At 41.3% G+C, this 13,377-nt stretch overlaps 1 protein-coding gene across 8 annotated transcripts in view; it reads left to right on the forward strand.

Moving 5' to 3' along the window:
• astn1 (astrotactin 1) overlaps positions 1–13,377 on the forward strand; it is a 399,395-nt gene that overhangs the window by 164,794 nt on the left and 221,224 nt on the right. For all 8 annotated transcript variants that reach the window (XM_051402015.1, XM_051402098.1, XM_051402178.1 and 5 more), the window contains one exon: positions 3,427–3,593. In XM_051402015.1, coding sequence (XP_051257975.1) covers positions 3,427–3,593 — 167 coding nt within the window. The remainder of the gene's footprint in view (positions 1–3,426; positions 3,594–13,377) is intronic.

The raw sequence follows: 13,377 nt of genomic DNA on the forward strand, positions 1-13,377 counted from the left end.
GAAAATGGCCCAGAGTTATCGCTATTCTGGCATGTCGGAAGCCTATTATGGCAGTCAATAACTAGAGCTATCTGTGGCTGGCAAGCTACAGTGCAGCGACCCATCAATACAAATTCCTCTCAGCCTGCACCACATATCCACACATCCATTGATTACACTGGGTTCCATAGATTTAAAGACTCTAAGCTACAGATGTGTTAGGAGATTCAATGCCTCATGCTCGTTGCATTACAGGTAATAAATCATTTGTCACAACGGCCACTCACAGAGTGACAAAATCAATATCAGTTTATCAAAGGAGCAAGACCAAGGACCACTCATTCAACATGTGTCCCCATTCTGCACTAGTGCTACAACAGACATAGCTGGTCTGAAGGTCTTTACTTTGTCAGGTATATACACCAAGGCAGTTATACTTTAGACACATTTAGCACATTCACTGAAGCAATAGCTTTAAGTTGAATATAAATACAATTACTTAAGAACAATCAACTGTTAAACACATATCTTTAGGGTTAAAGTAGTGAATTACAATTATACATTTACCTGGTAATACTGGCTTACTTAGATCAATTGGTTTCTTTTCATGCAGTTAAGTAGTTATACAAACTGTTGCCAAATGAGAATTCACAACCACCTGAGCGAATGGGAATGTATGGAAGTGACAGTGCCCCCTTAGTCTGCAAAGTAGTAATTAGTGCATACTATTTGTCACAGCCACATGGCCGGAAGCTGCCAAAACTCCCAACAATCAATAATAAAAGTGGTATTTACTTATCTAGTCCCCCATATACACACTGTATATCTGCTATCTAGCCCCAATACCTTGCCAGATAATCTGTGCTGCCTCTTTGCCATAGCCTGCTAGACTTTCCTGTCTAGACGTGCCTGTCAGTATTTTGTCACTGTCAGGCTGAAAAGCTACTACCCGCTTTGACCTGTCTTCTCCATTAGCTGTTCGGATTTCTTTGAGTGGTGGGACTGCCTTCTTGTTGCCAAGTGTAAGCCTGTTGACCATAGTTCCTAGTAAGGTCTATTTACAGTAATTCAATCAGTTCTGCCTAAGCATTAATTTTGTCCATTTTCCTTACCTTTCCTTGAAATCAGCAAACAAATGGAAACTGTGGTGGCTGAACTAGCTCACTGGCCAATTCCAATTCCGTTCGTCACCCTTGTCTTTGTTAACTTTATCATCAATATACTGTAGTACTTGAATCATCTAAAATCCATCTGTTCTCCCTCCAGAGTTCCCCTTAGCTCTGTGTAAAGCCAAAAGTACTTACTATCAAAATTTCTTTTAACCTCTGGGAGATGTTTTGATGAGCTTCTGTTCATGTAACCTAAAAAGTATATGAGGAGGCGAGGAAATCGAAAATGCAGTGTCATCAGTTATGCATGGAGAGAAATTGGTGCTTCTCTCAACAGATTTAACTTTTTGTGTTCTTACTACCACACTAAAGGGGTTAGAGACTTAAACTTTAAGCCATGTCAAGCTCTCAATCAGGCTTTTAAGAAAAACAGTTGTTTATTTATTGAAAATCTGATAAATTATGAATTCAATTAAAGAACACTGACTGAACACATCCACTTGATCAAAGTTGAAAAAAAAATGTGAACTCTGACCTGGTATTGTCATTTACCATATTGACATTTCATAGAAGTTGTTGACATCTTCCAGAAGTTAAGTTAGGCCACTGAAAATGTATGATTAATTGACATGATTTTACTAGCATTCACTAGAGCTTAACAGAAAAACAATGTGTACTATACCTCCCAGAAAAATTAGACTGGAATCCACAACAAGCATTGGGGCTTTATTAGCCAAATGAGCCACCTGGACCCTCTGATGAATATAGTAGGCCTAAATAATAAAATAAGCAGTTGCTGATCCCTCAGTGCTTAGAGGAAACCAGCTGCCGAGTCGTTGTTCTGGAGGTACCGGTGCCTTGTTAAAATGCACTCCATCAAAATTTCCTTTGAAGTAATAGCTGACAGAAAACATAATGTGAATTTGACTTGACAGGTCTCTGAAAAAATTGCTTGAACAAGACTGTTGAGGGAGGGAACCGGGGTGAAGTCAGGTCTCGCAGCTCTTTTGTGAATTCACCCCAGCACAGAGTGCATTTCAATTAAGATGTTGTCCATGGCTCTGTGGAACCTTCATCATTTAGAGTCTTCTTTATTAATTTCTTGGAGTTAATCTATGACACCCATTGCTGGTTCACACATTGCAAAACTAATGTATTTCATTTCTCTTCTTCTCATCAAATGTGAAGACAGTCCTCTCTGGATTGAATGGAAATTGAAATTTAAACCTGCGGTATTGCCTCATCCTCCTCGCCAGAACAAGGATCCTTTTTTAAAAGGGTTTCATTATAGATGACACTGGTTGTCTGCCATTTCATCACTGTTCTTGTCATCCCCTGTGTCACAGTAAATAATCAAGTGGCAGTGCGATGCAAAAGCTCTTTTCTTTCTAATGTATACAAGATAAAACTTCAAAACTCCCTTTGTGAAAACTGAGTATTGATTATGCAGTAAAGAATTGACCTACTGTGGCTGAATGTTTAATGAGTAAAGCTGGGGCAGGAGCAGTGCATTAGTCTTGCAGAAAGACATAATACCACAACACATGGAACGGTAATAACAATTTTTACACATTTTCTGAATCTGCCATTTTTTGTCTCATACTGCATGTGTTTTGTTTTTGTTTTTCGTTTTTTTAGCTTTGTTTTATGGCTTTACTGACTTACCATTTAGATTACCATTGATGAATCCTCTAAACTTTAGTGCACAATTTTCCAAATTTTCCAAAGCCAAATATTGGGTATACAATATGGACCTACAGTATAAAACCCAAATATATTACATCTACAATTATATGTGAGAAAAACAAGTCCTCACATTTTGAGAATCTGAAACCAGCCTTGCTTAATTGATAAATGACTTAAATGATTAATGGATTATCACACTTATTGTTTATGATATATATATATATATATATATATATATATATATATATATATTCTGTCTGTCTTATTGATTAATTGACTTGTTTTCGTAATTATAAGCAACTTTTGGATTGCAGACAATTTGTTTTTCACTTCCTGTGCATTTGTCTCACCTGCAAGAACAGCCTGTACCATTGCTCCTTCTGTTGCACTGTTCTGTTGAACCATCTTGCCATGTGTAGCTTTTACAGACTAAGCTCAGTGCTCACACAGGCTGCACTAATGGGAACAGAAATCTGACTGTTTACATTCTGTGGCACAGATGTTATCGGGTCTGTTTACCTGTCCCATCTGGGAGCGGCGTTAATGTGGCAGCTTCGCACAGTTTAGGCAGCTCTAAGAATGTCTCCCTAAATGAAGTAAAAAGCTGTAATTGCTGACATTAGTCATCTAAAAACACATATTCCTCACACAGTGCCCTCCAGGGTTGAGTCCTATGAAGGATGGGACCGGGTGCTACGACCACCACATCGGCATCGACTGCTCTGACGGTTTCAATGGAGGATGTGAGCAGCTGTGTCTCCAGCAGCTGGCTCCTCTAGAGGATGACCCAACACTGTACAACATCCAGATGTTCTGTGGGTAAGAAAAGAACAGATTCACTGTTTTTGTAGTTTTAATTAATATAATTATCTTGTTTCGTAACTCTGATAATGTTGTAAATGTTTTTTGAGCTTTGCATAGTGACATTCCAATTTCACTGCTTATATCATTATATTAATACTGGACGGTATCTTGACTACAGAACACTTGACAAGCCATTCAAAGTGTTTTGGAGTCGGGTCAAAATATTCTCATAACTGCAACCACTGACATGAAAGTAGGACAGCTAGCCTGCTCAAGCGTGTTTTTTTTATAACAAATATCAATGGAGGTGTCACAGTTAATGGCAAGAGTAATCATTTTCTCAATTTCCACTGTGTGGTGTTTAATTTCTTGAAAGTATAATTGTCCACAGTTTTCAAAAGAGTCTCTTTATTGTACAACTACAAGTAATGTCCAGGAATAGCACAGAAACACACACAGACAGATTTGGTGCAGGATGGACCAAACAGAAAGCAATACAATATACACATTCCCTACATGTATATTATGAACACATTACAGCCAACATTCTGATGGAGACAAATTCAAGGAAAAAAACTAATGAAAGTCAATTTCAGGGTTATTGCCACTAACTTTGGGCTTGATGGCCAATTCACTCTGGAACTACTAGAATGTACCAATTACATATACATCACTCATGATGAAACTGTGTTTAATTCCCATGTATTATGTACCATGTGATAAATATTAGTCTTAGTCTAACTAACTCACCTACTCATTTGACTGGTTTGCCTGTCAACAAATTAATATGGTATGCATTATTATTAAAATGTTTTCAATAATAACTATTAGATATAAATGATCCTGGCTATTCAAATTGATGCAAAAACCATGTCTGTTGCCCAGCATTATATAGACTGACTTTCCCTCAGCTCCCCCAACTCTGACTGATTTCCAGCATCCCTGCTGGCAGGTACAATGACTTAGTGGAATGTTTTTGGAAGAGGTGGGTGGGTGTGGACGGCTGACTGTATTTCTTTGTATCAGGCTTCTCCTTCATGGAGGATAACTGACAGTGAGTTGCTCACTGTGCAGCGTGGGCAACAAACTTTAAGTTGCCCCTATAATGAGATCATGATGGAGGATGTTGTCAGACCATGATTAGTTGTAAAATAGTGACCCTTTACAACTGCCAATTGTTTACTGATGGGCCGGGTTTAAACCAGTTAGCTCTGTATGCTGTTGCCGGCAGCTACAGGTATATTTTCCAATCTAAAGTTTTGATTAGAATTCCACCATGACGACAGATAAATAAAAAGTCTGTAAAACCTGAAATAAAGTCTGAATAATTTTCCCTAGTCTTTGCTGCAGAGGCCTTGACAAGTATACACCCCTGATGAAACATTGAATACTTGGCATGTTTTGGGCAGAAGCTTTAAAACACAGAGTACTGGCTGAAATTCTCAGCTGACATATTTTAATACATACATTTTAGAAAAAAATTTAAAAGTTGACTTTACAGGACACTTTTACAAAGTTCAGGTTAGTACTGCACCATGTTCATAGGATTTATTTTTTCCTTTCCTTACACGTAAGACAAGGAGTTTAAGTTTAATCTTCAGGTTCAAAGCTGAAGAATATGTGTTTTAATATTTTACTCCAGTGGCACAGACAAGCCGATTTTACCTTTACTGCCTTTTGAAAACAGGGAAAAAACCTGACTGTTCACAATCAACAATCTACCACCACCTCTGCCACATTGTGCCCACAACAACAATAATCTGACAATAAGTGTAGTCTTTACACAGATATTCCTTTTTTTTAATTGGTTATGACACAATCTTTGGGGGGAAATTACATTAACTTTACTACTTTTGCCTGACCTCCACAGGATCCAAGTTCCTTGCAGCAACTAAGCCCTAGCCAGCATTAGTTTTCACACTGGGATATGCTAGGATATGATTATCTGCCAATAAATGTTCTCTCCATGATTTATTGCCTTGTAAGCAAGTGAAATACATAAACACCAACATAAACAAAAGTGGTTATAAGTCAGATTCTTTGCAGCCAGGAACCCTTTAAAGAGAGTTGCTTCATCAGCATTTTATGGAGATAGATGAATATCTGGGATTTCTTGGTGCAGTTTTTAGTTAAGCAGCCAATAACAACACTGCCAAATAAGTGTAGTTTTGGAAATGAGCAGGTAAGATTGACAGTAAGGGCTCACATATATATTTTGATGATCCTTTTTTAAGCAGCTTCTACCTATCTCCTTTGGTTGTGTTTTGTTGTTAAAGCTGAACAAAAGGGCTGAAGAAAGTGAACCCTTTGCATACACGTAATAGCATTATGAAAGATGAGTCAAGTGAGATGCCACTGCAGTAATGGCAGCTTGTTTACGCCAGCTTATATTGCTATATTGTCTATAAAAAGCCTACTGGTCATAACATTCTCAGAATTTCCAGTTCCTTCAGATATTACTGGTTTTGAACCAGCACACTTGTCATTAATATTATGCAAGAACATGTTTAATGTTTTTACCTGATGACATAAATATTGAAAAGTGGGGCAGGAATGTAATATTATTTACACCTCTGCTTTTCCTGTTGTGACATGTCAAAATGTCTACAGTAAAAACAGGCCCATTACTACAGTTAAAAGGTTTACATTAGATTATGGTTATATTTGGTATACAGATAGATGATAGATAGATAGATACTTTATTCATCCCCAAGGGGAAATTCACAGTTTCCAGCAGTATCCACAGACAGGAGGTCAAATGCAAAAGAACTAATAAAATAAAATAGAATAAATAGCAAAATAACGAGCATTGGGTTAGTGTCCTAAGGGGCATGGTCAAATCCAGTGTTTGATAGGCCTAAAGTGCATAAGTAGGTGGTCACATAATGCAGGGTGCACTGCATCAGGTGGTATAGTTTGATACAGGGCAGACATATTGGAGTTTAGAGCTTTTCGGTTTTCCTCCCCTGGGTGGAGTTGAAGAGCCTCATGGCGTGGGGGAGGAACGATCTCCTCAGTCTTTCAGTGGAGCAGGACTGTGACAGCAGCCTGTCGCTGAAGCTGCTCCTCTGCCTGTAGATGGTGCTGTGCAGTGGATGCAGTGGATTGTCCATGATTGACAGGAGCCTGTTCAGCGCCGTCGCTCTGCCACAGATGTCAGTCTGTCCCGCCTTCCGCACTAGTTTGTCCAGACGGGAGGCGTCCTTCTTCTTAATGCTGCCTCCCCAGCACACTACTGCATAGAAGAGGGCGCTTGCCACAACAGTCTGATAGAACACCTGCAGCAGTTTTTTGCAGATGTTGAAGGACGCCAGCCTTCTGAGGGAGTATAACCGGCTCTGACGTCTTCTGCACAGGGCATCTGTGTTGGCAGTCCAGTCCAGCCTATCATCCAGGTGTACTCCCAGGTATTTGTAAGTCTGTACCAACTCCACACGGTCACCGTTAAGGGTCACAGGTTCCGGGTGAGCCCTGGGCCTTCTGAGGTCCACCACCATCTCCTTGGTCTTGGTGGTGTTGAGGCACAGGTGGTTGGAGTCACACCATGTGACAAAGTCGTCGGCGAACCTTTGCACGTGACAGGACTCCGAGTTGTATTTGAAGTCTGACGTGTACAGGGTGAACAGGACCGGAGAGAGCAGGGTCCCTTGTGGCGCTCCTGTGCTACTGACCACAGTGTCAGACCTGCAGTCCCTCAGTCGCACATACTGGGGTCTGTCTGTTAGGTAGTCCATTATCCATGCCACCAGATGTGAGTCTACTCCCATGTCAGCTAGTTTGTATTGCAGGCTGGATGGTATTGAAGTCCAGAAATGTAATTCTCACAGCACCGTTTCCCCTGTCCAGGTGAGAAAGGAATCTGTGCACCAAGTACACAATGGCATCCTCTACTCCCACCTTCTCCTGGTACGCAAACTGCAGTGGGTCAAGGGCGTGGCGGACCTGTGGCCTCAGGTAGCGGCAGCTGTTCCATGGTCTTCATCACATGTGATGTCAGGGCAACCGGTCTGAAGTCATTTAGCTCACCAGGATGTGGTCTCTTGGGGATTGGGATGATGCATGATGTCTTCCACTGTCTAGGGACCATCCCCTGTTCAGGGCTCAGGTTGAAAATGTGCTGTAGGCGGAGTCCCAGCTCCAACGCACAGGCTTTCAGAAGTCGAGGGGATACTCCATCTGGATCTGCTGCTTTGCTGGGACGAAGCCTCCTCAGCTCTCCACACACCTGGGCTGCCGTAATAGTGGGCGGGACAACCAGCTCCTCTGTGGCTCCTGAGGGGAGTGAGAGAGAGACAGCAGCAGAAGGGGGTATGGTGAACTGAGATGTGAATGGCATGGGGTGGTCAAACCATCTTCATCCCATCCCACACCTCCTTCATGCTGTTGTTCTGCAGTTTCTGCTCCAGCTTCCTTCTGTACTGCTCCTTCGCTTACCTGAGCTGGACTCTGAGTCCCCCCCTGTACGCGCCTAAGCTCCGTCTTTAAAGGCCCTCTTCTTCTGGTTAAGAAGGCCCTTGACGTGACTTGTAATCCAGGGCTTGTTGTTTGAATAGCAGCGCACAGTTCTTACAGGAACAACAACATCCATACAGAAGTTGATGCAGTCAGTAGTACAGTCAACAGCCTCTTCTGTGTCCTCACAGTGCGAACCCTGCAGTACATCCCAGTCCGTACTACCAAAGCAGTCTCTTAGAGCCTGCTCTGCATCAAAAGACCACTTCCTGAATGAGCGCATTGTTGTGGGTTGTCTCCTCACTCTTGGTTTGTAGTGAGGCTGAAGCAGAATCAGGTTGTGATCAGCTTTCCCCAGTGCAGGCAGAGGGGTGGCGCTGTATGCGTCCTTAACGTTTGCATACAGTAGGTCAATAGTCTTATTTCCCCTGGTGTAACAGTCCACATACTAGAAGAGAGCAGGTAGTGTTGTGTCCATAGTCACGTGATTAAAGTCCCCAGAGTTTAACACCAGAGCCTCGGGGTGCTGTGTTTGTGGTCCTGCTACAGCGGAGTGGATGACGTCATACGCAACTACTGCGTCGGCACGTGGTGGGATGTAAACAATAACCACAATGGCGTGTCCAAACTCTCTGGGCAAGTAGAGGGGTCACAACCCTACGGCAAGCAGCTCAACGTCCCTGTTGCAGATGGAAATCTTGATGTTCACATGCCCAGGGTTACACCACCTTGTGTTCACGTATACAGCTAGTCCACCTCCTTTCTGCTTCCCACAGGCATTAGTGTCTCTGTCGGACCTGACTGTGCTGAAGCATGGTAGCTCAACGTTAATGTCCAGGACGTTAGCCGTTAGCCACGTTTCAGTGAAGCACAGCAAACTGCTCTCCCTGTAGATTTTAACGTTTTTCACCAGCACAGCCAGTTCGTCGATCTTATTCGGCAGTGAGTTTACATTTCCCATGATCACCGACGGTACAGAGGGTTTACATCGCCACTTCTTCGCCAGTCGCTTGGCCTTTAGCTTTGTGCGGCCTCTGCAGCCACGATAGGGTCTCCTTACCTCGTCAGGTAACTTGGAAACCACACCGGCCCAGGACTTTGTCTTCAGCGTGAGAAGTTGGTTTCTCGAATAAACAAGTTTGGGTAAATAAATATCCATATCTATCGGATAGAAGTTGAACAGATGTGACAAGGCACAAATGCGAATATAAAAAAAAGCAAAAACAAACATCAATAACAACAACAAAAAAGGAAAAAAAGATCACTGCACACTCGGAGCTGCTGAAAGTGCTGCCACCCACGGCGGCGCCATGGCAACTGAAAAACTGCCTTATAAAAACTAAAACCAAAAAGTACAACCCTAAAGGTGTTTTCACTTATAAGACGGATCAGACCTCTTCTCAGGACTATGAGGACGAGTACAGACTGATTGATTGACATCATCTTCATCCTCCTGTTTGTTATGTTGCACCTGGTATTGTTGGAGTGTGATGGGCTCACATAAATTCCATCACTGTGCCACTTAACTTCAATCTCAGCAGAGCTCTATTAAGCCAGAATACTGAAAATAGCTGCGTGGTATGAAAAGCTTTAATGTAAAGGTTGTCTAAAAGCAAACATTGTTTATATTTTCTGTCGCTTACTAGCCATACAGTGGTGTAATCACCAGCGTGCACGACTCTGTACTGTATAAATGTGCCAAGGTCCGGTTTCTATAAAGGTCCAGTGTGTAACATTTAGGATGACCTATTGGCAGAAATATTCAAAGGGATGTTTTCATTAGTGTATAATCACCTTAATATAGGAATGGTTATGTTTTTGTTACCTTAGAATGAGCTGTTTATATCTACAGATGCCGGTTGCCTTCCACTGACTCCGCCATGTTGAAGCATCATGTTTCTACAGTCGCCCAGAATGGACAAACCAAACACTGGCTCTAGATAGGGTGAACTGACAGAGTTGCAATCTGCACCTACACTGCTATCTCCACTGTGAAAACATCACCAGATCCCATAAACAACAGGTTTTAATTGAACAAATCCAGCTGTTCTCTCTTGCTGTCATCTTTACGTCTAATTCTCAGTGACAGCATTTTGTTGTCGTCTCCTTCCACAGTGCAGATGTGGCTAATCCTCCACTGGGCCCACTAGAGACTGGCATTAGCTTTGCGACATTTGGCATCCAGGAGAGAGCTTCTCTCAGTGTAAATCCCTGACAGATTATCTTTCTCTCTTTTAACGCCCCATCCCCATTTTTCTCCCTCTGCTCTGTCTGCCTTTGATTCATTTCACAGAGTATATTATACACCGAGATGTCAAAACATCATCAATATGAAAGAGTCTTGAGAGGACTCTCTGTGTTTGGATTCTAACTCTTTTTTTGAGATGGAGGATTTCTTTCCAGTTGAGTAGAATTGATTTAGCTGATTCTACACTGATGAGTTGTGAGGTTTGAGGTATGCATATTTTGAACCCAGTGAAAATGTAGTAGACCATATCTCTGAACAGCCGTTCATTCACATGGTTTAACTCTCTATGTTTATGCTGTATGTTTATACAGTCACTCTTAAAAGCTCTTTTGCCACATTTGCATTTGTACCGCAGCATGTCCCCTATTGCAGTATAAGAAATAAAAATGAGTCAGTACTCATGTTTATCATAAGGTAACTGATGTTATTGTTAGAACTGAACAATTTGAGGAACATCTTTATCACCAGTATTTAGATTATGATTGAAATTTAAATTGTTTTCAATTACATTTTATTTGTATAGTGACAATTGATCACAGAAGGTACCTCAGGACACTTTTCAAACAGAGCAGGTATAAAATTAAACTACAAATACTGTTGTTTCTAATTCAAACTACCGTATTTGTGTCTACATAGTATTTAAGGACCAGTGTGTAGGATTCAGCCAGTGAAATGCAGATTGCAACCAGCTGAATACAGCTCAGCCTTCCAAGTGTGTAGGAGAAACTACAGTGGTGCAAAAAGCCCCATCTAGAGTCAGTGTTTGGTTTGTCCATTCTGGGCTATTATAGAAACATGCTGGTTCAACATGGCGGACTCCGCTGGAGATAAATAAGTATGGAGAGAATTTTGTTCCCTTATTATTCAATCAAATAGAATAGATTTGAAACCAAAAAAGAGATTTGAGAGCAAAAATGAGTAAATGGCAATAAATTTTTTTTTAACAAATTCACGCACATATTTCTAACCAGCTAGCATTACTGATCTATACAGGAGCAGCTGCGTCAGACGGTCCGACTTAAATGACACTGAAAGATGCTTTTGACCTCAGAGATGTAGAATGTGCAGGCTAGGTTTCTAGAAGAGAAACGTAAATTTCAGCACCACTGATCTGTATAATCAGACCAAAAGACATGTCCTGTGATTTTAATTATTCGCCACGTGTGTTTGTTGACATTAGAACAGCTGTAGAGAACGGGAGCCGGGAGGAGTAGCGGCAGCCCGCTACACAGTGGAAACTGGCACGGCGTTCAGCGGTAGTTTAATAATCCATAGTAGTACTGTTGTGTAGGAACCGTGACGTTTTGGCACCGCGAGTACCATGCAACACGAAATGTTTCAATCACAGCCCTACGTTGTATACGCCTCCCTGTAATTCACTCACTCATTAGGCCACTCTGCTCAGGCCGTGACTAGCAGAGACAACCATGTTGCTGCTAATCAGTGTGCTTGCAGCAGCAGGGCATTATAATTCATTATTTGTGTTGTTGTTGTTGTTGTTGTGAATGTACGGCAGGCTGTAGCCAACGATATACAGCGCAATTCATTACTTATGGGAAACGTTTCAAGAGCAACAGGCTACCTCCAAGCAGCACAGCACAAGGGAGAAGTGGGTGTAATGCGGAAGACATAGCCAGGTCCAACCAACCAATAGAAACTCTTCTCTCATCCACCAGCGTAGGCCCCGCCCATCAAGTGCATGTTTTTACTTACAAACATAAGTTTGGATTGAAGTTGAAGAAATATGTTCTCTCATATTTTTTTTCAATTGCAACCTGTTCTGTTTCGATCTCCCCAAAAATTTTTTTGATTGCCACTTACTCATTTTTGCTCTCAAATCTCTTTTTTGGTTTCAAATCTATTCTATTTGATTGAATACTAAAGGAACAAAATTCTCTCCATAAATAAATGCATCCTCTAATTTTAAGGTAACAAGTACACAATGATTGCCTTTTTCATGTGATTTATACACGAATGAAAACATATCTATGAATATTATATTTAATTTCTACCAATAGACACTCTAAATGTTGTCACACTGGACCTTTCAAAGGAAATAAGTCTGAACCAAGCATTTTCACAAATGAATTTAGCTAGATTTCTACAGAAAAATTGTTCAATTTATTCCAATTTTACTAGGATATTAGATTAGTGGTATAATCAACGTCATGCAAAACTATTCAGTTCTAATCAGGACATTGAAAAGTTGCATATTTACTGATAAGGATGCATAATTGTCCGCTTGTGGTATTCGTGTATTTGCTAAATCACATTTGACAAAGTTTTAACATCAGACTGACTCCTAATGATCCTGTTTTCTGCTCTGTACTGTTGCTGCGTGAGCCAAAGTAGCGTTATAAGCTCACTGGCGGAGCAGCAGCTTCAGTCCTCCACAAGATGCATTCAGGCACAGTATTGAGGGTAGGTCAGTTACGCACGTTAAATAGAAAAGAATGGACTTGAAGCGTAACAAATGGGGTTTAAAGGTTCAGATTTGGGATGCCCTGATAGCTCGCCTGGTGGAGCTGGCCCCCCCTGTGCCAAGGCTGAGCTGACCTGTGGCCCTTTGCTGCGTGTCATCGCCTCTCTCTCTCTCTACCCCCTTTCCAGTCTATCTACGGCTGTCTTATCTAATAAAGGCAAAAGTTTTACAAAAATAAGTCCTTACTGCAGTGGCCCAGGTTCAATTCCAACCTACGGCCCTTTGCTGAATGTTGTCTCTCTCTCTCCCCCCTTTCCTAACTATCTTCATCTGTTCTATCAAGTAAAAATAAAAATAAAAATGTATATAATATTGATAATGTTCAGATTTAGGACTTTTCAGATGATGAAAGCATTGGCATAAAACAAGATATCATGTGCTTAAAGGTTTAACAGAAATTGCTACAACTGCTACAACAACTACTGAGCTACAAGTTTGAGGCAATCACCAGGAAAAAGACTGGCCACTGTGCCGGTGTTTTCCAACAGCAGAAAGATACAGCCCACTCCTTCTAATCTCAAACATCAAAAAGGTTACAGACTGGTATTTCTTTTTTTAAGAAACCATCTTTGGCTGATTGTACATAATACAGATATCGGCTGGAGAAAGTGAGCATA

The sequence above is a fragment of the Dicentrarchus labrax genome, unplaced genomic scaffold (genome assembly GCF_905237075.1).
Source record: "Dicentrarchus labrax unplaced genomic scaffold, dlabrax2021, whole genome shotgun sequence".
Classification (NCBI taxonomy): Eukaryota; Metazoa; Chordata; class Actinopteri; family Moronidae; genus Dicentrarchus; species Dicentrarchus labrax.